At 38.6% G+C, this 26038-nt stretch overlaps 1 protein-coding gene across 1 annotated transcript in view; it reads right to left on the bottom strand.

Moving 5' to 3' along the window:
• The window catches only part of LOC145769407 (phosphatidylinositol polyphosphate 5-phosphatase type IV-like), a 123125-nt gene that overhangs the window by 15838 nt on the left and 81249 nt on the right, over positions 1–26038 (bottom strand). The window contains exon 7 of the mRNA XM_082581042.1: positions 19838–19953. Within this exon, the coding sequence (XP_082437168.1) occupies positions 19838–19953 (116 nt within the window). The remainder of the gene's footprint in view (positions 1–19837; positions 19954–26038) is intronic.

The raw sequence follows: 26038 nt of genomic DNA, 5'->3' as shown, positions 1-26038 counted from the left end.
ACATAAATCGTGACAAAGGAAAACCTCCTTTACCACTTTCAGTAGGTGGGGCTACAGGTAGCTCTGATATAGCTCATATGTGGGAAAATCATTATAGAACACTGCTCAACTCTGTTGAGTCCAGTAGTCAACCCAAAGATTTTGTTCATTCCTATGTTATCAATTCGTCCAATTATGCTGATAGCAGCAGGTATTTGTGTACCGTTGATACTGTATTTATGTTGTGTCGAAAGTTGTCTTTGAACCGCTCTGCTGGCCCAGATAATATTTTTGCTGAGCATATTATTCACTCTCACCCAGTTACTGCTTTGTACATAAGTTTATTTTTTAATATATGTCTCTTTCATGGGTTTGTACCAAACAGTTGTCTGAAGACTGTGTTGGTACCTATTGTTAAAAATAGCAGATCTGACATCAGTGACACTGGAAACTTTAGACCAATAGCCATTGCTAGTGTCATTTCTAAGTTGTTTGAACATTTCACTTTGTATCACATTGAGCATTTTCTATACACTACTGACAACCAATTTGGCTTTAAATCGAAACACAGTACTGACATGTGTGTACACATGCTTAAGCAGGCCATTTCCCACTATGTCAGTCATGGTAGCCCTATGTTTGCGGTATTTCTTGATGCTTCCAAAGCATTCGACCATGTAAATCATTCTGTATTGTTCTGTAAATAGACGAGTCAATATACGGAAAAAAGGCACCTAACCGCAAAAAAATTGATACAAAAGGTTTTTCAACGGATTCTGTTACCAATGGGCATACTAAATAACATACTAAAAGTCTACCAAAATCGGACCCCCAGAAAGGGGTCATTTTCAAGGAAATGTACGGCATATTTCTAAATAATTTTGCGTATTGGGTAGATGGTGGTATTCAAGTTTTTATTGTTCTTGTGTTTGTGACATCATAATCACATGAATGCGTGAATGGTCGCATCACAATGCAAGCTAAGTTTTCTTTGTTAAAGTCGAAAAGATTTGTTCCACCAGCACTTATAAAAGAAGTACCGGTACTAGGGACTTTGAGGGTCTGTTCAATAGCAAGACTGATTGCCTTTTCTGCGGAAATAATGTTCATGATGGAAGTGAAGACTATAGTTATGTGAAAACTGATATCTTCGCAAAGGCAATATTGGATTGCAGTGAAAACCGCCATGATGAGTGGTCTTTGAAAGTCAAAGGTATAATTGAATACTATTATGGTGATCTACATGCTGCAGACTGCGTATATCACAAAGTATGTAGCAGCCATTTCAGGTGTAGCCGTGATGTCCCCTTGCAGTTTCAGACTGATCGCGATTCAAAGCGTAGGAAAGCTGGAAGGCCAAAGAATGAGGATCAAGAGCAAGCCTTCACAAAGATGTGTGCGTACCTAGCCATGAATGATGAAGAACAGCTGACTGTTTCTGATCTAAGGTGTGAAATGAAAGAGTATTTATCTGAGGACGGTTCCCTCCCTTATGGCAATCAATACCTAAAAAGTCACCTGAAGAAACGGTATGGAAACTCCATAATTATTGCAGAAGAAAAAGGTTTAGAGGACATAGTGACGCTGAGAGAGAAAACGGGAAGCATCCTCAGGTCATACTTCGCAAGCACAAACCAAGAAGGTGATGAAGAATCACAGAAGAGAGCATTACTTGAAGCAGCTGCCAGGCTCATAAAGAGTGACATCAAGACAAATGTGCCATCCGTTAACGACCAGTACCCGACTACAGAGACACTTAAAATCCAGGCGGCTCTTGATTATATTCCAAAATCACTCTACGTTGTGTTCAATGCCTTGTTTGTAGGTAAAGGCACACAGCGAAAAGTTGCTATTATTGGTCATGCAATCATACAGGCAGTCCGACCACGAGCTGTTATTGCCCCTTTGCAAATTGGCCTTTCAGTGCAACTGCACCATCTAAATCGATTGCAGTTTCTTTTGGATAGCTTGTGTCAGATGGGGTTCTGCTCTTCGTATGGCGAAATGCAGAGGTTTGAAATGAATGCCGCCAATTGTTCTGCACCAAACATGTTTGGTAAGGATATTGATGTGTTGGACAACAACTTGCTATTCGCAGCAGACAATGTAGATCATAACATTCTCACAATTGATGGGAAAGGAACGTTTCATGGGATGGGCATGATAGCCGCCTTGACACCAGGACAGGAAACAGGCCAGATTATCCTAAGGCACGAAACGTTAAAACTGAACACTGTAGAGACGTCCATGGTTGCGATAATTGAGCATCGTTTTGCAAAACATATTCGACAAGACATCACATTCAGAGAACTTCCGATTCTCACTGCATGTGCCAACATGGTTGATCTGCTTTGGGAGTTGTCATTCAAGTTCAAGCAGGCCACGCCAGGCTGGCAGGGGATGATGCACACTATTTATCAGGGAAAGGAACACCCAGGCCAGTCTTTAGTAAGGTATCTGCCAATGATAGACATGTACTCCGGGGACAAGACAGTAAGGGCCTTTATTTCAGGTCAGACAAGTCCAAAGCTGATGGCAGTACCAAAGTATACAACATCAACCGTTTGAAAAAAATCTTTGGACATGACATGTGTTCTGAGTTGATATTTATCCATGCCATGACTGGTTGTGACACTACGTCTCGGATATTCGGTGTTTGCAAGAAGACTGCTTTTCGGAAACTTGTGCATGGAGATCCTGTTCTTCGGTCTTGTGCTAAAGCATTCACTGCCCCAAACCAGACCACAGAGATAATCGATGACCTTGGGTGCCAAGTTTCAATAAGTAATGGCTGTCTTCTTTGATGGCCAGAGCACAGATTCCCTTGCGACAATGCGATACAACACCTTCAGCAAGAAAGTTGTCTCTGCTTCATCATTTGTAACGCCCGAGCGTCTGCAACCAACTGAATCTGCTACCCAATTTCACTGTCGTCGAGTTTACTACCAGATAATGGTCTGGATGGGAAAATCAGAGAGTATGGACCGATGTCATGAATTGGGGGTGGAACCTGCAAAAGAATCGGCTCATCCCACTTATGTCAAAAATGAAGGCTGCTCCAGACAGTCTCTTGAAGGTCATTCATTGCAACTGCTCCACTGCCTGTAAGACACTCCGCTGCTCCTGTAGAGGATACAGACTATCATGTACCGCTGCATGTGGACCATTCCAACTGCAAGAATGTGACAATCCACATAACAAGTTTCTTCTAGACGAGTCGGAAGATGATGAATAGAGACAGCCGTAGGCAATAAGACAACAAACCGGTAGATCACCCTGGTTTACGATTTACCTTTGTAGCCTACTGTTGTAATTCCGATGATTTTCTGAATGTGTCTGTGTCCAGACTTTAATGGTACGCCATTCTTTAGAACAGATTAATCCCCTGTACTCATCTGCTGTAGGAGGCCAAGTATGAGCCTCCTGTTGGTTGCAGTTTTTCTTAGATGCCTGTATTGATAGTACCTGTTATGCCGCATGTAATATGCTGTTATGATAATTCCATCTTATTAGGGGGGATTGGGGATACTACGGACGGATTTCGAGTGTTTTGTTTTCGAAAAAACGTTTTATTTTAAAGTGTACTGGAAACCGTTTTGCACCAATACATATGGAATTTATTCAGATGAAAAGTGAGGAGTTGTCTCTGAAAATTTTACCACTATTTGGCTTATCAAGCTGCCAAAAGTATAGAAACTGGAATGTTGGAAAACCACTTTTCTCAAGCTTGTGTTACGTAATGGAAGTCAAGATGATTTTGTTTGCGGTTTATCCCAAGCCTCAAGTGAATTTGCTTATATCGTGCTCTGCTCTGTCTGATGTTGGCCTATCGCTGCGTCCGAAATTTCCCCGAGCTCCTCCAGGTCGTATATTATATACAAATCATACGTATCTCAATGGATAATCAGCCTATCGTAATTTAACCTATTTAGTTCGATTCATTGACCCCGAAAACCTAGGGATAGACACCTAAACCGCCTTTCTAGCTTGAATAGCAATTGAGATATAGGCAATATAACATCTCGGCGGCCATCTTGGACGCCATCTTAAAAATGACCCCTTTCTGGAGGTCCGATTTTGGTAGACTTTTAGTATGTTATTTAGTAGGCCCATAGGTAACAGAATCCGTTGAAAAACCTTTTGTATCAATTTTTTTGGGGTTCAACCTTATATTGACTCGTCTAAAACTAATTGCTAGGAATGTGCCTGCAATGTTTGTTCGTCTAATAGCGTTTTAGTATAGCCAGCAATCAATGATTGTGAGGTGGGGTTGTGCTTTTTCAGACTCATTTACTGTATCTAACGGAGTGAGACAAGGAGGTGTACTCAGTCTATACCTCTTCACTGTGTATATGGATGAACTGAGCAGTAACCTAAACAAATTCGAAATAGGTTGCTATGTTGGCAGTTCATGTTTAAATCATTTAATATTTGCTGATGACCTGTGCTGCTTTGCACCTAGTTTGAATGGGTTGCAAATATTGGTTAATGAGTGTTATTCATATGCAGGTTCACATGATATTTTATTTAATTCTGATAAAACTGTTGGCATGATGTTTGATACTACTTACCTAAAGCTAAACCTGCAGCCCAAAGTCAAATTGGGAACCTCTTATATCAAATTTGTTGACACCGTCAAGTATCTAGGCATTGTTATAAACAAGTTTTTGTCTGATGACGATGACATTAAGCGCCAAGTTAGAGCTTTATATTGTACAGCGAACATGCTACGTTCACGCTTTTCTAACTGCTCTTCCGCTGTAATGAATGTACTATTTCGCACGTATTGGTTACCTATGTACTCCAGTCAACTGTGGGCCAGATACTTATCCTTAAGTATGAATAAATTGCGTGTGGCTTACAATAATGCATTTCGAACATTGCATAAATTACCGAGGCGTGTTAGCATTAGTAGTATTCAGACGTACCATCATATTCCTACGTTTCATGCCCTATTCCGAAATCGTATATTTAATTTTGTCAACCGCTGTCAGGTCTCATCTAACAAGTGGTTAGTTGCAGTTTTTACCTCAGAGTGTTATGCTTCTTCTGACTATGCGTCTCACTATAACGTGACTATGTACGCATAAGTTTTTGCTTGTATATGTAACCTTGTGTGTTTTGTGACTTGTGTTGTGTTTATGAATATGGGCCTGTCTCTTTAGTGCCTGATGCAAATAAATAAATAAAAATAAATAAAATAAATAAAAAAAATATTCAGAGACTGGATTGTGTGTTGCAAAATAATGTGTCAAGATGATGTCACAATGCAAATTAACATCAAACAGCAAGCGCTAATACTAGACTACAAAAAATAATGAAAATGTTGCTTCCAATGCTTCGTGAAACTCAGTGTGAGAACTCTCATTGCCTCCATTCCACAAATCAATTATTGTATTTTAAAGTAAAAATAATAGTAAATAACTAACTAACATAATAAATAACAGTAAAAGTAGTATTTACAATCTAAAACAGAAAATATGACTTTATAACGACTGACAAGCTTCGATAATTTCAACCACTCCTTGGCCATTCGTTTGTCTCTTTTCTGAGGGGTTTCTCTTAAGCTCCAAGATAAACCGTGACGCCGCAAATTGCAAAATAATGTGTCAAGATGACGTCACAATGCAAATTAACATCAAACAGCAAGCGCTAATACTAGACAAAAAATAATGAAAATGTTATTTTCAATGCTTCGTGAAACTCGACCTGAGAACTCTCATTGCCTCCCTTCCACAAATCAATCATTGTATTTTAAAGTAAAAATTAAAAGTAATATTTTATGATCTAAAACAGAAAATATGACTTTATAACGACTGACAAGCTTCGATGACTTCAACCACTCCTTGGCCATTCGTTTGTCTCTTTTCTGAGGGGTTTCTCTGAAGCTTCAGGATAAACCGAGACGTCGCAAAGCAACTAGATAAGTTATATAATATATGTCACTACCGTTCCGAACGGCTAAACTTTCGCTACCATCACCCACTTTGGCCGTCGCCCACTTGGTCCGTCACCTAATTGGCTCGTCGCCCACTTGGCTCGTCGCCCACTTGGCGCGTCGCCCACTTGACTCGTCGCCCACTTGGTCCGTCGCCTACTTGACTCGTCGCCCACCTGGTCTCGCCCAAGTGGGTATCGCCCAGTTTGTCTCGCCCACTTGTCGTGTACCACTGCCGCTGGGTGTCGCCACAAGCAAAACACGCCGTCATAACCCCCCCTTTCAAAATTCCTGGCTACGCCACTGCTGGTGATCTTGTTATGTTAGTTTGTCACTGTTATCATGCACCACATACATTATATTTGGGCAATTTCTATAAAAAAGCGTGCACAATTGGGCAAATTTACGTTCTGCCCCCCCAAAATGGTTTGGTCTCGTACGGCTATGGTAAACTTTGTGGAACCTGCAGTGCAAGCAAATTCCAATTATATCTAGAATTCTTTTGAAGAATCAAATGCTGCATCAGCTAATTGCTGAGATACACAAACAAGTATTTTAGCCATGGTGATGAAACGGCAAATTCAGGTGTTCCCAACCGGGGGTACTCATACCCCTTGGGGGTACGTGAATGAACATCAAGGGGTACGAAGATCCTTGGGCCACAGAGCAGCTTTTCAAACAGATTTCACAGTGACACGAGTCACAGAATTTTTCAATCTTTTTGTGCCGAAATCGGAAATCACCACGACAAGTTGTACTTACAACATCGAAATTCTAATATGGCTGCCTTACTAGAAGGTGATGAATTCGTTCAAACGGCAGCTTACATTTCTGATGTCATGCATCTCCTAAACAAGCTAAACCTGTCGCATCAAGGTCAACAGATAAATGTGGTTACAGCTTGTTAAAAAATTCAACTTTTCAAGCTAAAACTACTCTGTGGTCTCGAAGAATTGAAAATGTGAACCTTGCTAATTTTCCTTCTCTTGATAAAATTGCAAATAACTCTTTGGTGCAAAATGTCAAAAATAAAGTTATTTCCCATTTAAAGATGCTGGTTGATTCTGTCGATGGTTACTTTTCTGCTGTTGAATTGAATTATTTCCAGCATTGGATTATAAATCCAAAATTGAAACTGCTATTTCAAAAAGCAAAGTTAGAAGATTTTTGGTGTGTTGCTATGAAAGCCTTCCCAAGTCTTACTATGTAAGCCATGACAGTGTTAATTCTCTTCTCAACAAGTTATTACTACGAAAGTGGCTTTTCGAAGTACAGAAATCGTTTGCAACCGGAAGATGATTTATGTGTTGCCTGGAATAAAATCGAACCATCATTTGAGCGAATTCTATCAATGAAGCAGCAACAAATATATCACTGAGAAGTGACAAACAAAATAACTGACATTTCGTTTATTTTTGTAAATTTTGTGTGAAATAGCCTACAGATTTAACGTTTAATTGAGCTTTAAAAGCAATTTAATTTAGTAATGTATATCTGAAAAATTCAATCAGAACTTTTTGGGGGTACGAAGAATGCTTTGACCTGGCAAAGGGGTATGAGCAGCAAAAAAGGTTGGGAACCCCTGGGCCAATTGTATCTGTTTAAACACAACTCGCTTATTATGACATCATAAAGCGCATAAGTGAGTCACATAGTGTTTATCCTTTTGATCAATTTGGTGGGAGACTTTCTCGAACCCGATATTAGGGAAATTAAAACCTTGCGGGGGACGATCAAAAAATTGTCAAAAACAAAAAAAATTTGCATGTATGTACTGATGGGTATTTTGCACCTTTTTGACATACTAGCTTAAAAAAATAAAAAATTTGGATTTCTCGATCCACCCTACTAACCATGTCAAATATCAGTAAATTGATTTCAAAATAAACGTGCAATTGAAAGATTTGTTGTATCCACGAATTTCCCCAACTGCGTATTTACGCATTAGGGATTTTTCCGAATCCGCGAAAATCCTTGCTCTCAATCACAATTTTCGTCGGTATGTGCAAAGTTGATGGAGTTTTCGGCTGAAATTAATTTTTTGTAAGGTAGACGCAAGTAGCTAGAAGTGGATTACCATCAAAAAAAATATATCTAGAATTAAAGAGTGGGTGATGAAAAGTATTTCGTGTTTCGGAAAAAAAAATTTGTGGATAGGGGAATCACTATAATTGATTCACACTCAAAATACCGTATAAACGACTGCTGGCTGATAGACCACGTCACAATACGTCATAATGATGTTTTTCCGAACCAAAGACCCAGAAAACCAATTTTGTTGTATATTAGTTTAGACGTCTGCAGACGTTAAATCAATGAAAAAAAGTGATTTGCTAATTTGAAAAAAGGTGATTGCTATTCTCAATGTGCAAACATTTTGATAAAAAGTAGTCAAGTTTTGGCCACAGCTTTCTGGTCCACTTAGGCTACTCTGGTCCATCGACTCAAGTGCAAATAGCTTATCGACATTACTGAGTAGGCTCACACACTGAAGTAGTTTTGTGTAAAGTCTTGTTTGTGAAAAAGTCGAAGTAAAAACAGATAGAAACTATAATTGATATCATCGCAAAGGATCAAATAGCTGTGAAAATTACTTCGAGCAATTCTTGGTTATGATTTTCATTTTTCATTATGCAAACCAAGGTGAACCACTGAACCTCAATATAGGCTACATATTTTATGCCAAACCATAAAACTCGTTTTTCTTTTTTTTTAATTAGTTGCATAAGCCAAGGAAAACGATCCGTATAACAAATAGGCTAATTCAATTCAACATATTTCCCTTATTTTGTCAGAATGTATTTTGTGCAACAATGCTTTAGAAAAATTGCTGAGTATGGTATAGCGTTTGAGATGCCGTCATAGAATGCAACTTTACAGTTGATGGCGTCATTACAAAAGCCAATCTTTTGTCATGAAAATGTATTCGAAAACAAAAAGGCACAGAAGCGGCTGACTGAAAGATTACGTTACAAAAACGAGGCATTGCTTTCAGATTCTTTCAACACAACAAACAACTTTACTCTAAATGACATAAACGTCTATAGGCTTATACTGTTTCGAAGTAAGCTTTTGTGAAAATAAGCTTTTAAAGACCAACGAAAAGTTTGAAATTATTGAGTTGGCCTAATAGTGTTTCTGATGAGATATATGAAAACTTTTGAATCCTTGTAGACAAAAAATAATTTTGTAATCTCTCAAGCACCTGCAAAATTACCATTTAGCTAAAGATTCAGTGTTCATGCAATATGTGCAATGTTTTTCAAAGCACAATAACGTAGCTACGCGTGTTTTTTCCCTAAAGCGAAGCAGTTTAGATAACCTATATCAAGCTCTTTTCAGTCTTCTTCAATTTTTTGTTTTTATAAAAAATTTAACAACATCTGTAAATATTTATGTGAATATACGTGTACCGGTACATATGTAAGTTTATTTGCGGATGTTGCTTTCGAACAAGAAATCAACAAAAAACTTGCCACATCAGTCAAATTGTTATTATGAGATAAACTGAGTTTTGTTATAAGTTAGAAACAAAATGTATTAGCCATAGAAAACAACGTAAAATGACATCTTTTTCAGCATGGCCAATCGTATGCTCTCTGATAATTTCAAAGAAACTCAGATGTAATTAAAAGATTAATCAAAGCAACTCAAAACTCGAGTTTGCAAACAAAAAGCAGAAATAAACAAACCATTACGGTTGAATGCTTTACAACAAAGCCAACTAATGAGGTATCTGTGTAGCAGTTCCATGCAAGATGGCGCTCAGTAATCCTATTAATCTGTATAATTTGAAAACAAAAGGACTAACTAGTAGTAGGGGGGTATGTTAAAATACGAATTTTGAGTACAAACTCTGAGTACCCCCAAAAATTATGTCACTGGGAGTAAAATAACATATTATGAAAAAAATTTTGGATTGCCCCCCCGGGAACTCCCCGCTACCGGGGGGTTTTATGAGCGATTGTCAAAATACATGGGATTTGATACCTACAATTTGAACCGGTTGTCATAGAAGGCTGGGACCAGTCTCAAAAGTTTCGTTTTGAAAAGTTAAGATAGGAATGTAACAGTTTCAGAAGTGTCAGGTGTATGGACAGGCCCATTTTGGTCCAAAACGGCCTATTTGGCCTATCGTGATTGTATGAAATTCAAAATTTTACCTTAATAAGTTTGAAATCGGGATATTTTTTTGTTTAAAACGTTATGATTCGAATTAGTACTTTCAAATGAATCATATGCATGTCTAGTGGTAGAAACTTGATTGATTATATGACGTCATTACGTTTAAAATCAGAGACATTTTAGGTAATGTCATAAAAATTGAAATATAGGTATTACAGCCAGTCATTATAAAGCATTTTCAATTTTCTTGCCCATGTTTGCTCTTTTGAAATATAAATATATGTACGTGTCAGTTACCAATACGACGTATTATATATATAATATTCAGCATACTGTATACCTATATATATATATATACTGATAAAATAATAAGAACAGGAGGCTATTGCTACGTAATATTAAATGATAGTTTGTTTGTGCATTTGCAGTTTGTGCATTATTTTGTTGTTTTGTTTTGGATATGGACAGCTTTGTCTGACGCATATAAAGAATAACCATAGTTATGTTTCAAAGGTCCAATGTTATGGAAGTATTGTGTAGTTCCAGATATCAAATTAGTTAGTGTTTTTTATCTTTTCATTAAGAGCTTCATTCAATAGTTGAACTGTTTTATTTGAAACACAGCATTTGACCAGGGCAGATCTGACATACGACACATCCAAGCTATTATGAATGATCTGATAAGTATCAGTAACAAGAAGTTCAGGATTTTCAGGGGAAATCCATATTTCTCCATGTCTACTGTTGCCAACCTTCTTGAAGTATGTAAGTAGTAAGGCACCATCATTCACAATTTCAACAATGTTAGCAAGGTACCAGTGTTATTCACTTCCTTCAATCCAGATGGCAGCTACAAACTCACCAACTTGATAGGCTGGTGCTGCAGAATCAGCTTCCTGGTCATTTGATGTGGAGCTTGAATTTGCCTCTGTAAGCAAATGCTGAGCAGAAAGCACACTTTGGAAGTCTAACATTGTTATAGTTGCACATGAACGTGGATTATCTAACTAGCTGATAAGGTTGTTGCCATAGTCTTCAAATCTGGAATTTTTATAGTCTCATTTCAGTCGGAATATTGAAGCACTTGATTTTAGGGAGTGGCATGTCTTCTTTGCATAGCGAAATTCAGTGCAAAGTCTTTTGTTCTTTATGTGTGATCTGTTACAACATCACTTAGAAGGTAAGCACTCACTTCCTCAGAAGTGGTGAAAGGCCCTGGTGGATTTTGCGCTTTCAGGAAATCTAAATCAGCAAGTTTACTTTGCTCTGCTCTGATATTAAGAGCTTCTTTTTCAGAGTAACCTTTTTCTTCATAAGCTTTCATCTTTTCCTTCCATTGTAGTCTAATTTCTTTGCTGTCTTGTACTGATTTTTCCCATTTCTTTTTGTCAATCTTTAGAATATTTTCAAGTAAATCCGTGCTTTTATTGAGAATTACACTTCTGGAGACTGTATCAAGATTTCTTTTACCATAAATATTTATCTTGTAGTTCACTAATCCGACACTACCTTCTTCACCCAGGTTGTGAACTGGTAGATTATCCAGTTTCTGTAGGACATCATCACTTGCCGATCCAATTTTCAGCAGCGATCCTGTGTCCTCATTTGCAGCAGGACCAAAACCAAACAGAGACCCTTTTTGAGTTGCCAAGCCTTTTGCAAAAGATTGAAGGAATAGAGCAAGCAAGCTCCTTCGTTACAGTGTTCTTGCAAGCAAACATCAATCGAGCTGAGAATTGTTGGTTTAGGTAATGTCGATTTGAACATATCAATTGATGAAAAAGAAGTAACACACTCTAATGTTTGCAGGAAATGATGTGCCTGAAGCATAGTCAAGTTGGGCATATATGACTCATGCAAAAATATTGCAACCCTATCATAGCTTATTAATCAAAAATTTAGGCCCATTTCCAACTCATTAAGGCCAATTATTGCCAAATTTTTGATTTGGTACCATCGCGGTAGGCTAAATGGGTCATTTTGGGCCAAAATGGGCTTGTACGGGCCAAACTATACACCTGAAACTTCTGAAACTGTTACATTCCTATCTTAACTTTTCAAGACGAAACTTTTACGACTAGTCTCAGCTTTCTATGGCCACCGATTCAAAAGTTAGGTGTCAAATCCCATGCATTTTGGAAATCACTCGTTAGACCCCCCGGTAGCGGAGAGTTCCCGGAGGGGCAACCCAAAATTTTTTTCATAACATGTTTTTTTACACCCAGTGGCACAATTTTGGGGGGTACTCAGATTTTTTTAATTTTAACATACCCCCCTACTAGTAGCAAGCTAAAATATCAGAGTATGTTATGAAAATCATGTTATATCTCTAAAACTATAGACCAGCATGGTCCAACTGCAGGCCAGCGGCCCGCAGATAGAACTTTTGCGGCCCGCGAGCTTTCACAGTATTGATTTAATTTGTGTTTATGTTACAGAAAGTAATTTCAATTAGAACAAGTATAGCATTTGGATAAAAAGTTTCAAAAATTTAATTCAAAGTTGTAGACAGCAGGGCTTACACTGTTTCAACCTATCAGGTCTCGTCAGTACAACTGGGCTTCATAAAGGCTGATATGCACCTAGTGTTACGGACGTTTTTGTTTCCTTTAAGTATTCCACAGTTTTCATGTTATGTATCTTTTAAATTGGAACCCTAATACTGGCTATTGCGCAACGGTCAGAAATTTGGTATAATCCAATAATTGCGACAGCATCATTACATCGCATCATCTATTTCTTTCCAAAGGAAACTGCGCCTTTTTGCTATAGCCTATGCTTGAAAAATAACGATCTTTCACACTTTGATTCATGCATGCACTTGTGGTAGATGATTATGAAGTGGAATGACCCCGTTTTGTAAAAGATATTAAGGATTTATCTTGTGAATTTGAGAACAGATTTAAAGATTTTGACAGATTAAGACCTAATATCCATTTGTATAACAATCCTATGGATGTTAATGTGGAAACACAGCTACCAGAACTTCAGCTCAAACTCTGCGAGCTTCAGTGCAACCAATTCTTGCCGTCAAGGAAAAATGAAACCTCAGAGTGCTTCCGGAAATTAGTCAGCAAGGATAGATTTCCCAAACTGAAAAATTTTGCATTAAAAATGGACTCAATGTTTGGAAGCACATACAATGTATGTGGGTGGTTCAAAATGATCGACTTTTGAAATGTTTACGGGCCACCCTCCCAAAAGCTTCCATTTTATAGAAATACACCTTGTGTAAAATATTTTTGAAAAATATTAATGTTTAGGGGTGGCCCAAGGCCCCCAAAACTTTGACGTTTTTGACGAAACACTGCAGATTTAAAATGGTCATATTTTGAAAACCCTTGATGCAAACATATAAGTGTTGGGATTCATTTTCATCAGTATGGTGAGCACTGTTATTTGGTGCACAGCAACAGTTCAAAACATGCTATTTTAAAATATCCGATTTTTTTAATTTGATCAAAATTCTTGATAATGCTGTTATTTTAGAACTCAACTCTACCAGTACGAGTACATGCTATTGCTTCAATTGTGCCTGTTCAAGAATTGTAATTGAATGACTGGAATGCTCAGAATAAAGAAAACCACAAAGAGAAATTGTAACACCTACTTTATCAGCAAATCTTGACCACACCAATGTTTCAGATAGAGCTGCTATGTACATAGTCAGTGAAACTGTGAAAAGAGTTTACCTTGAGTACATCAAGCATAAGGCGCAGCAGGTACAAAGATTTCTGTTGCAGTTGCAACAGAAATCTTGAACAACTTTTCTCCTAATGTAAATTTGACTGTCCACTGGGATGGAAAACTTTTTCCAGATTTAACAGGAAACAAGAATGTTGCCTTCCTTCCCACACTAGTTACTTTTCAAGAAAAACGCAACTCCTGTCATTAGGTACAGGTGAGGCTCAAGCTCGAACAGTTTTTCAAGCGTTTAAAGAATGAAACATCGAAGAAAAGGCACTGTGTTTTGATGCCACAAGCTCAAACACTGGTCGCATAAATGGAGCCTGTGTCATTATTGAACAGTTATTGGGTCAAGATCTGTTATATTTGGCATGTCGCCCCCACAAAGCCCACATACTTGAATTGAATGCAGTTGCTGCTTTTAAAAAAGTAATGACATCATCATCAGCACCAGATATCCAGCTTTTCAAACGTTTTAAGAAGTTCTGAGAGTTTATTGATCAAGACAAGTTTGAAGATGCCTCCACAGATGAGGTAGCAGCAAGTGGTATCAAGGACGTTAAGGACTAATCGAGTTCATTAACACAGTGTTTACCAGGGAAACACAACCCTGTGATGATTATCGGGAAATTATGGAAATGTTGTTGCTCTTTCTCGGAGCTCCACCATCTAATAAAATCCGATTTTGACCCCCCGGGCCTAACTATCATGCACGATTGCACGTTGGTCGTTGGATGGCTAAGTTCATCTACACATTCAAAGTGTGGCTCTTCCGCAGTCAGTTTCGTCTGAGTCTCCGTGAGCAGAAAGGACTTCGAAATCTATGTATTTTCCATTTGTGTGTTCATGTTAAAGCATGGATTAACACTCCACTTGCTGTGAAAGCTCCTAACAGTGATTTGTGTTTGCTGAAACATTTAAAGGAGTATGCAGCCATCAACGATGCAATATCTGGGGTGAAAACTGAGAAGATGGCACGCCATTTATGGACGGTACCTCTCCGAAGAGTTGGTAGTCTTTCACTCTTTGATGATGATGTTATGTCAAACATTAAAGACCAGATGGCAAAAGCAATATTGCAGACTGAGGAAAAATAGGATCCACCAAAGAAAGTTAATGTGTCGTTGGAAAACATTTTGGGTATGGCATTGCCAACATTTACTAATTCCAACACGAGGTTGCTGTTTCAAAAACTGAAAATTCAGATTCCTTTCTTCACCTTCCAGCAACTCAGTGGGAAGAAAATGAAGATTTCTGTATTGCCAGAGCATTCTGCAGGTCTAGCTGTAACCAATGACCATGCAAAAAGAAGCGTTGAAGAGGAGGACCAACTATAGTATCTTATGCAAGTTGTTTCTTAGCACCGCAGGAAATTTCCTCGGCCACTCAAGAACACCTTAATAGGGCAACATTGAGTGGTTGGTTGCCATGACACTCCTGTTATAAACAACTAATACCCGTCTGGCCATGGTGGGGAGAACCCAAAATAACCTTGTGTGGATTGTGGAATTAGCTGATTCATTTCAGACATAACTACAGTATTCATCATCATCATCATAGTCCATCGTCGGTTTGTTCCCCCCACTAGTGGGGGTGGCCGATTGTTTCCGCGCAGCAATTGTTTTAACCCCTTTTCTCCATTTCACCCTGTCCCTTGCATCTTCCTCCTTCAGTCCGACTTCTTTAAATTCATCCTTCACTTGTTGTTTCCACGTTCTTCTTGGACGACCGCGTTTCCTCTTCCCATTCACCTTTAGATCTAGTGCCTTTCTAAGAAAACTTCCTTCCTCCCTCCTTATCACATGTCCATACCATCTTACTCCATTTGCCCTTGCCAGTTGGTCTATAGTCTCTCTCATCTCTAGCATATCCAACAATTCTTCAGTCCTTTTTTCCCTTCTCGTTTTCACCCCACACATTGCTCTCACCATTGACCTTTCCGTTCTTCTCAGGATTGCCAGTTCACTCTCTCTCAATACCCATGTCTCGCTACCATATAGCATTGCAGGCCGCACACAGCTCCGATATACTTTTCCTTTCATCCTTAGTGGAAATTTTCTACTATGCAACATTTCCTCACATTCCCTGAACTTTGCCCAGCCCAATCTTGCCCTTGTTGTCACCGCTGCTTCACATCCACCACTTCCATTTATCCGATCACCCAGATAACAGAAGTCTGTCACTGCTTCGATGCCATGGCAGAACTCATCATCATGGCCTTCCACTTCATTCCTTCCTTTACTGCATTTCCCACAAACAAAACACTTCGCCAATCTTGTTGCGGCTCTCTTGACATTAGCACATCTTGCATGTACCCATTTTCCACATTCCTTGCATTGCATTGAATTTCTCATCACTCTCTTGCCACATATTCCACAGGGATCTACTTTGTTCTCAACAACTGTTCCTTCTGCTCCACTCACCATCACTTTTGTTTTTTCAAGATTCACCTTCATACCCTTGGTTTCAAATGCTTTTTTCCATTTCTCAAACTTTCTCTCCAGTCCCTCCATACTATTACTTGTCAAGACCAGGTCGTCTGCATACAAAATTTCACTCAATAAGCCCTCCCTCACTCCTTCAGCTACAACGTCAACCACAATAGCAAATATCAGAGGTGACAAAACTGATCCTTGGTGTACACCAACCTTCACAAAAAACTCGTTTGAATAATTTGATCCAACTCTCACTTTTGTTCTTGCATCCTCATACATAGACATCACAGCTCTCACTAATACCTCCGGTATACCTCTTTTCCTCATTGCCCACTCCACCACTTTCCTTGGTACTCTGTCAAATGATTTTTCTAAGTCGACGAAACACATATATAGTTTTCTCTGCTTCTCTCGGTATTCCTCCTGCATTCTTCTCAATATAAACAGAGCATCCACTGTACCTTTTCCTGGCATAAATCCAAACTGCATATCATTTAATTTCACCAATGTTCTCAACCTCTTTTCTAGTATTCGCTCCACAATTTTCATTCCATGCTCTAGTAGTTTTACACCTCTATATGCACTGCAACTTCTCACATCCCCTTTTCTCTTGAACAGTGGAACAACAGTACTATGCTTCCACTCCTCCGGCATTCCCTCTACTGTGAAAGATTATATTACTATAAAATTCATAACGAAAATACATGAAATACAAATTTTGAATTGTTTGACTTTATCAAACAACAGTGCTCACCATGCTAATGAAAATGAACCCCAACACTGATATGTTTGCTTCAAGGGTTTTCAAAATACGGCCATTTTAAATCTGCAATATTTCGTCAAAAACGTCAAAATTTCGGGGGCCTTGGGCCACCCCTAAATATTAATATTTTTCAAAAATATTTCACACAAGGTGTTTTTGTAGTAAATGGAAGCTTTTGGGAGGGTGGCCCGTAAAGATTTCCAAAAAAAATTTTTTTACCCCTGTTTTGAATCACCCTACATACATGTGTGAGAGTACATTTTTTAGAACAGCAGTTCTCAAACTTTTTCAAAAAATTTGTTGAACGGTCCCCTTGCGATTTTTTCAACGACTCACGGTCCACCAAAAACTTAAGGCAAGTTAGCGCAAAAACGGTAAATAATAATTTATTTGTTACATCGAATTAAAAATGCACACGTCAATAAAATAGGTGCACCTGCTGGGGTGTTATCAGTTCTATGTTAGGTTCCGTTTGGTTCAATATGATCTTGATATTATGCATTATATCCAACATGTTTTGAGCTAGGTATCAATGTGACATTGACTTCTGGATCTTTGACACCACCTGCGACAAAATGTTTTCCGATAGCTCAGATATTCTCCTACTCACAGTGTCGTTTGACAGAGACACTTGCTTCAGTTTTTGAGCTTCAGATTCTCCCAAAACGCTTGATACAATAACTTGGCAACAAGGCAAGATCAGTTGTTCTCCAATGGTGTGAGGCTTCTTAGCGATAGCTATTTTTCTTGCATCTTCGTAGGACTAAGAGGCCCTTAACCCTGCAGTATTTTCCTTCCATTGATCACTAGTGCTATCAAATCTTGACCTAACTAAACTATTAGCTTGCCGTTTAAAAAAATCTGCATCTTTGTTTTGAAAATCTGGATGATGTGTTACCAAATGTCTTTTCAGCTTGCTAGGTTTTAGAGCAAAACTTGCTAAAACTTTACAGCATAGCACGCACTGTGGCTTTTCTTCTCCTACAGAATGTATCATAGTGAAACCAAATTGAACATAGGAATCAATGAATCTTAAGTTTTTTGGTACTCAAATCTAAGGTAAAAATTCAGGTAGTAAAGTTAAAAAGTTATTAATTTTTGGCTAATTTGACTAAGGCTAAAAAAGCTAAAAGTTCGGAAAAGCATTCAATTCAAAACTTAAATCAGTAAAAATAACCATCCTTAATTCACTTCGCCTAACTCCTTTTTAGTCAAGTATATTTTGTAATTCTGTTCTTGATCTGGTAAACACGAGCGTTGTAGGATGTAGGAGTACGTCACCACTATGCACTCCTTGATGTCACAAAGGCGATAGAAACGAAACAAAGGCTATCACAATGAAACGAAAAGTCAGGCTTAAAAACCTGTGTGAAGGGATGCCAAGCCATCTTACTAAAATATATCTTTTAAGTTTGGTTTGGAAAATAAGTTGCCTGAAAATTTTTACTTTCCACAAATTTTTTTTCTTCGAGATCGTGTTAATTTTTTTGGAAGGTGCTTCACGGTCCCAGAAAATTGTCTCGGACCCCAGTTTGAGAGCCACTGTTCTAGAATGAAGCAAGTCAAGTCTAAAAACAGAAATCGAATGACAGACGAAACACTGGCAGATAGTCTCCGACTTGCTACCACTAACATTGAAATTGATGTAGAAACGATAGTATCAGAGAAACCTCGACCACAGGCATCTCACTGATAGAGATTTGTAATAAATTTCTATTTGCTATTGTTTAACAATTTCGATTACGCACTCACTATCATTTTATTGGAAATGGCCCGCAAGTTGTCACGTTTTTGTAAAGTGGCCCGTAAGTCAAAAGTCGTTAGACCACGCTGCTATAGATAATAGCAACGTCATTTAAAGCGGAATAAATACTTGAATAATTTTTAGGAAAAGTAAAAACATTTCAAAGGTGTGGATCACGTAGTTCTTTAGTGATACTGCTTTGAAAAGCACCAAGTCCCACCCGACCCCCCCCTCCCACAGGAAAACCGATTAAAACCAACTACACTCCTCTTATACAACACATATATGTAGTACATTATATCGTAAATCAAAAAACGTAACACTTCTGGTGTTGCGGATAAGCCAAAAGCCAATGTAGTTTCACATCTCCATGATCTATAATCCCTAACGTTCTATGCAGATTTTTCTGACTTCGTATTTTAATCTTTTAGTATGGCCAAACAGTTTTAAAACTTTCGATTTTATTGCTGCTGCTATTGGGTGTAGCTTCGTTACAGTCAATGTGTTTTTTAGTTTCGTGTGGTCAAGTTGCGTTTTGTTGATCATGCTAAAGAAAGTGGTAAGTGTTTTCATTGTTGTGGACGTTAATTATTGTACTGATGTTTATCCATGGTTGGTCGAGGATAGTTTGTGGCCAAGGTATACGAATTCTGATACTTGTTCTATTTGCTTCATGCATACAGTGAGATTAACTGAGTTGTTAAATGTTAATTCCATCAGTTGTCATACATTTAGTCTTGGACACATTTATTTCAAAGCGGATATGCACAATTTACACGATTAGCTCAATAAAAGTACTTAGTGAGCAATGAGCATGTTCAGACACAAAACAGAATGCAACTGCGCAATAAATAACAGGTGGAAAGTACAGAACAGTGCTGTTAATCTTGCAGTTTTCCGAAAATCAGGGTATGTTCTTTGAGTTATCGGTATTTTTTATATTTGCAGGTTGCTTGTTTTTGAGAGTAAAATTAATAGTCAACATTCTGTTGTAGTCAATATTTCTCTTTCTTATTATTTTAGTCGTTTTTAATCAAAACAACTCCCATGGGTGGTCAATTAAGCGAAGTTCCACTAACATCACATTAGTACACTTGTGAAATCGCTCTTTAATAAACTAACATAACTTTTCTGAGACTGAATTTCAGGATCATACAATCACTTACTGTGTATGAAGGTACTCGTAGCTTTTGAGAGGTGTCGTACTCGTCCGAGTCAGGATTGAACTTATAAGTTGGGAGAAAGTGAATTGGAGGTTCTACAAAGCCTTGGAAAATTCTCCCTAAAGAATGAGCTTATGGAATTAAAATCGAACATAAAAAAGTTGTTGTTACAATCCAACAACTGGTCCGGTGGTTTTTGGATAGCACTAACCTTCTAGTCAACCTTCTTTCATCCAACAAAAACCAAATATCCATTTACTAAAATTATGTCATCCCTTTTACAACCTATCAACCAGGAAATATGATCAAAATCACATATGGAAAGAATAAAAAAAAAAAGGTACAGGTGAGTCCCATACTTGAAGCATCGCGGGATGAGAACATAATCCTCATATACTAAGCCTTTGGCACAAACGAGAGTAGGGTGGCCAGTTCCTTTCTCTCGACCGCCTTTCCTTCAGCAACTACGCCCACCCAGGTTATTACACCCTGTAAAGAGGTGAGCCATGATTGCATGATTGGAAAGCGACCGCCTTTTCGGCTGCGCCATCCCACTGCATGAATACTAATAATAGTATGGAAATAAAACAACACTAGACAAAAAATCAACCATACGGTGAACACATTATTGATGATTCAACGCTACCCCTCCCAGGTTTTTCGACATGCATCTGAAAGGAAGAGATCAGTTACAACAGAACTTTATCCCGACATGGCCAAACAGCTATCCCTCCTCATCAATGGGGCCATTAAAACACACCGATTTGACCGAATTGTGAAAATAGCAGGCAAACTGTTAAACATTTGATTTTAAACTGTCTATGCTCTATGGACTACACTACCCGGCGGTTTCAACACAGTTTACAAATGCAGAAATTTATTAAAAACTGACAAAACGGCAAAGAGCTTGAAGTGTGAAAATCCCAAACGAAACATTATCTGCAAAAATATGCAAACAAGGATAGAAATATTATCTGCGAAATCAAGTGGTAAGAACGCTGGAACGATGCTCGGAAGAGTTCCAACTTGACATTGTGCAAGAGCATGTGACTGTGCCTTGAATGACAACTTTCAAGTTGGACACGAGTCGCTTCTTTGCATCCCCGTTAATTTAATCAAAACCTCTAACCGCCGGATGTAAGCCTAGATACATTAACAACAACAAAAGTGGGGTCTGCTACTATTCGGCGAGTCCGATTCGGCGAGTCCGATTCGACTAGTCCGATTCGGCGAGTTCCCTATTCGGCGAGAGCCCTTTTCGGCGAGTGCCCTATTCGGCGAGTTTTTGAAATTTTTGAAAGGAAACTATCGGGTACGTAGCCTAATTATAATTGCCGTTTTTACATCGTTTTAACGTCGCTAAACGTTGAAATCGTGCAGAAAGGAATAAAAATAAAATGTTTGAACTATTAAATTAAAATTCGTCATGTCAGTTCAGTTGTTTTTATTTCTGACCATCATATGAAAAACAATACACGTCAACATAGCAAAGGTAGAAGCGACAAAACGCGAACGTTAAAACGTGCTTGAATTCGTCATGTCAGTTCAGTTGTTTATCTTTCTGATCATGATATCAAAAACAATTCACGTCAGCATAGCAAAGGTGTAGAAAAAGGTAAAAGCGACAAAACACGAACGTTAAAACGTGCTTGTGACCGAAGTAAGTTATTCAGTTGAAAGAAATTTGGCACGGTCGCAACACTTTCAGAAAAAATTAAGATATGAAGGAAAAATAAAACAAAGAAAATGTTACAAAAAAAAAAAAAAAGATTATGTTTATGTCTATAACTAAGTTAGTACTTTTGAATAGTTAAAATGATTAGTTTGGACCAACAAATGTGTGGCCTACAGCTTGGATTGAAAGGAAATTATCGGGTACCGTAGCCTAGTTATCCCAACCAGCAAAAAATTGTTCCAAGAACACAGTTCATTTTTACATTGTAGTAACAGAATGAAAAGGCTAAACAAATGTGTGGCCTATCGTGTTAACGTCGCTAAACGTTGAAATCGTGTAGAAAAGGGAGCTTTTGCTGACTGGGATACTTTGAAACTGAGAAACATTCACAGAAGGCCTACGATTTGTTCCAAGAACCCATTTAGCATAATATTTCATTTGTATATTGAATCAACGTCTGAATACATTATCTTAAAAATGCAACGTATCGTAGGGCTTCTGTGAATGTTTCTCAGTTTCAAAGTATCCTAGTCAGCAAAAGCACCCTTTTCTACACAATTTCAACGTTTAGCGACGTTAAAACGATAGGCCACACATTTGGTTAGCCTTTTCATTCTGTTACTACAATGTAAAAATGAACTGTTAGGCTAACTGGGTTCTTGGAACAAATTTTTGCTGGTCGGGATAACTAGGCTACGGTAGCCTACCCGATAATTTCCTTTCAATCTAAGCTGTAGGAGTGTAGGTCACACATTTGTTGATCCAAACTAATCATTTTACCCATAGGCGCCTAAGCCGTGGGGGCCAGGCCCCCACGCACATTTCCGCGTGGGGGCAACTTTTTATGCTGCATTGATACATAAAACAATAGATGAACTAGCGATCGGCAGCAGGAAAACATTTTTAAATGCAAACCGCAACAGCTTCGCAGTAAATAATCACTAGAACGAGTAGCGATGCTACAATCCCACTCCAGACAAAAAAATCTGTCATTTTTACGTTGATTTAACGTCTGCAGACGTTGAATCAATGTAAAAATGACTAATTTTGCTGCCTGTGACATAGCAAAAATCTACTATTTTGCGTCGATTCAATGTCATCAGATGTTGAATGCACCCAAAAACAACATAATTTGCTACGTTGACGCAGCGTGCGTTTAACTTAATGCGCTTGCAAACAGCCTCGCTGTCGCTTTGAAAAGTTGAAACCTCTGCAGAGAATTGTCGCGGCAGTGAATCGGTTGCTGTGAAAATGAACTTGAAGTCTCGGCCCGAGGTTACCACTAACCAACGTAACAAGGGCTGGTACAAACCGCACTGCCCACAGTCGCACAAGCGGCATAATCAACACAACAACGGACTCGCGCAAACTGCATGGCGCACACACGTCCGTTGCCATAGAAACCCGATCAAAGGCGGGGAATATGCGCATCTTTTGTTTCATCTGCAACACGAAAACGGGCGTATTACAGCGAATTGAAACTTGAAAGCTGGTCAGCCATAAGTTGCGATATTGTAGTGAAAAGGGAGCAATGTCAAGTCAAAACCTTAATCAAACGTCTCTCTGTAACTATTTTTCAAGGGCTGTTTACGGATGTCAGCAACTTTTAAATTTATTAAAGGTGACGTGCTGTTGAATTGCTGTAAACATGAATGATTTTGCTTTCAACAGGTATATTTTCAAGCATATGATCAAGTTAGTATTTTCATTCCATTTACAGTATACCTTTTAGTAAACCTTTTCGTCTCTTGTTTCATGCTAATAAATCTAGTTTGTTGCTAAACTTTATGTTGCGCTTAGCTTAAAGAGTCGCAGTCCATCAATCGCTAGCCAACGCAGACGCATAGCATGTGTTTTAGTCGAGCTTTGTTTATAATAATTAACGGTAGGTCGAACGTAGCGATAACTCCGAGTGTGGCAATAAAAGCAATCCTAGTGTGGCGACATCATTACGTCATCCATCTGCGTGACATTTCGCTGAATTTACGTTGCTGCTGATAAAAACACGGTTTCGCCTCCACGGCCAAAAAAATAGTTAGGCGCCTATGATTTTAACTATTCAAAAGTACTAACTTATAGACATATATAAACATTATTTTTTTTTGTAACATTTTCTATGTTTTATTTTTCCTTCATATCTTAATTTTTTCTGAACGTGATGCAACCTTGCCAAATTTCTTTCAACTCAATAACTTACTTCAGTCACAAGCACGTTTTAACGTTCGCGTTTTGTCGCTTTTACCTTTTTCTACACCTTTGCTATGTTGACGTGAATTGTTTTTGATATCATGATCAGAAATAAAAACAACTGAACTGACATGACGAATTCAAGCACGTTTTACCGTTCGCGTTTTGTCGCTTCTACCTTTGCTATGTTGACGTGTATTGTTTTTGATATGATGGTGAAAAATAAAAATAACTGAATTGACATGACGAATTTTAATTTAATAGTTCAAACATTTTATTTTTATTCTTTTCTGCACGATTTCAACGTTTAGCGACGTTAAAACGATGTAAAAACGGCAATTGCAATTAGGCTACGGTACCCGATAATTTCCTTTTAAAAATTTCAAAAACTCGCCGAATAGGGCACTCGCCGAAAAAGGCTCTCGCCGAATAGGGAACTCGCCGAATCGGACTAGTCGAATCGGACTCGCCGAATCAGACTCGCCGAAACGGGCCATTCCGACAAAAGTGACGGGGAAGTTCCAGCTAGGAATATCAAACAATTCAGTAATCATCTCTAACAATCATAGCGCTCCATTTCAACTGAGAACCCATTACTTATTGGTAGTGCTCTAGTTCAAAATATACGAGAATTCAGCCTCACATCGGATGTGGCTGGATACGATGTAGCCGTAAATATATAACAGCTTTGAAAAGCGCCCTTTGCAGACGCTTGAAGTGAGCGCTTTTCAAGCAACAGATTCAAACTAACCATAAGCCAACGACAGTTTCTAAAACGACAAGCAACTTTTGTGTATGAGCTACTTTCTCTGGTCAGCACATCTTTTAGCTAAATTGGCCGTTTTTCGGATATAATGCTGAGTGTTTGCCAATGCACAATGGCTGCCAGATACCTTTTTCGTTTTTAAAATCCAATGATATAAATACTTAGGTAGACGGTAGGATGTTGCACAAACCCTAGGGCAGTGGTTCCCAACCTGGGGTTTGCGGACCCCTTGGGGGTCCGTGAGAAAGCATTTGGGGGTCCGTGATTACCTTGATGAATTTGGAAAAAAATCTTTGTTCTATATGCATGGATGAAGCACCAGCTATGCTTGGGAACAAATCCAGGTTTGCTGCTTTAGTAAAAAACGAAGCTCCTCGCGTGGTTGTTACCCATTGCTTCTTGCACAGGTACGTCTTAGCAGCCAGTAAAAACTTTCCAGCAACTCTCAAAGAAATTCTAACAAATTGCGTGAAAGTCGTTAATTTCATCAAAAACAGAGCTGTAAACCACCGTACTGTTAAAGCGCTCTGTCAAGAATTAGGGTCAGATTACGAAGTAGGCTACTTTTTTATCATTCTGAGGTACGTTGGTTATCTAGAGAAGTTTTAAAACGACTGCAGCAGCTAAAAAATGAGGTATCAACTCTTTTGAAACCAAAAGGAAGTCCCCTCTCAAAATTGTTTGAGAGTAAAAGTTTTCTATACGGCATGGCTTACTTAGCCGATATTTTCGGTCATATTAACAATGTTAATCGTGACATTGCCGAGCTGCATAGCCGAGTGGTGAGAGCCTTGGAACGGCAATCGAAAGGGCGCCGGTTCGACACCGCTCAAGAGCATGCGGCTGTGTCTCTGGCAGGACACTTAAAGGCATGCCTGAAGGTGCACACGAAGATTGGCTTCCTTGCCTTCCCGTCCACTTAATCTAAATCTTCAACCACCGGGTGTAAGCCTGGATACGACAAACAAACAATCGTGACATTCAAGGACCAAGTGTGGCAATAATTGATGCAGCTGAAAAACTGAAAGCGATTTTAGCCAAGTTGCTGGTTTGGAAACGCAGATTGGAAGCAGGTAATTACGCTAACTTTCCAATATTGTTAGAAGATCTTATCTTGATGGATGAAACTCAAAGAATGTAGCCTACTCTTTTGATCTCCATCAGAAAAAAATTTTGCGCACACTTTGAAACCCAGCAAATCTCATTTTAACGTTATTTTAATTTAGAACACCTGCCGAACGGAGTTGAAACATGGATTCGAAATCCTTTCTTTTTGACTTGAACAATATTAGCGATGACGATCTCCGTTTGTTTGTCGTATCCAGGCTTACACCCGGTGGTCAGGGTTGCCAAATGGCCTTTTTAAATTGCAGTTGGCCTAAAAAAATTGATGCAAATAAGGCCAGAAAATCTGGCTTTATTTGGCCCTTTTTATGGCTGCAAGTTTTGACCGGTTTAGAAAGTATTATTTTAAGAAAATTCAATTTCAATTGTAATATAAAAGTATCACTTATCATCACTTAGAGCCTGACCTATATTCGTTTTAATTTAAATAGTGAGTAGATACCGTAGGTAG

The sequence above is a fragment of the Aplidium turbinatum genome, chromosome 4, assembly GCF_918807975.1.
Source record: "Aplidium turbinatum chromosome 4, kaAplTurb1.1, whole genome shotgun sequence".
Lineage (NCBI taxonomy): Eukaryota > Metazoa > Chordata > Ascidiacea > Aplousobranchia > Polyclinidae > Aplidium > Aplidium turbinatum.
The sequence above is the reverse complement of the archived record's forward strand: the minus strand, read 5'-3'. Positions and strand labels throughout refer to the sequence as shown.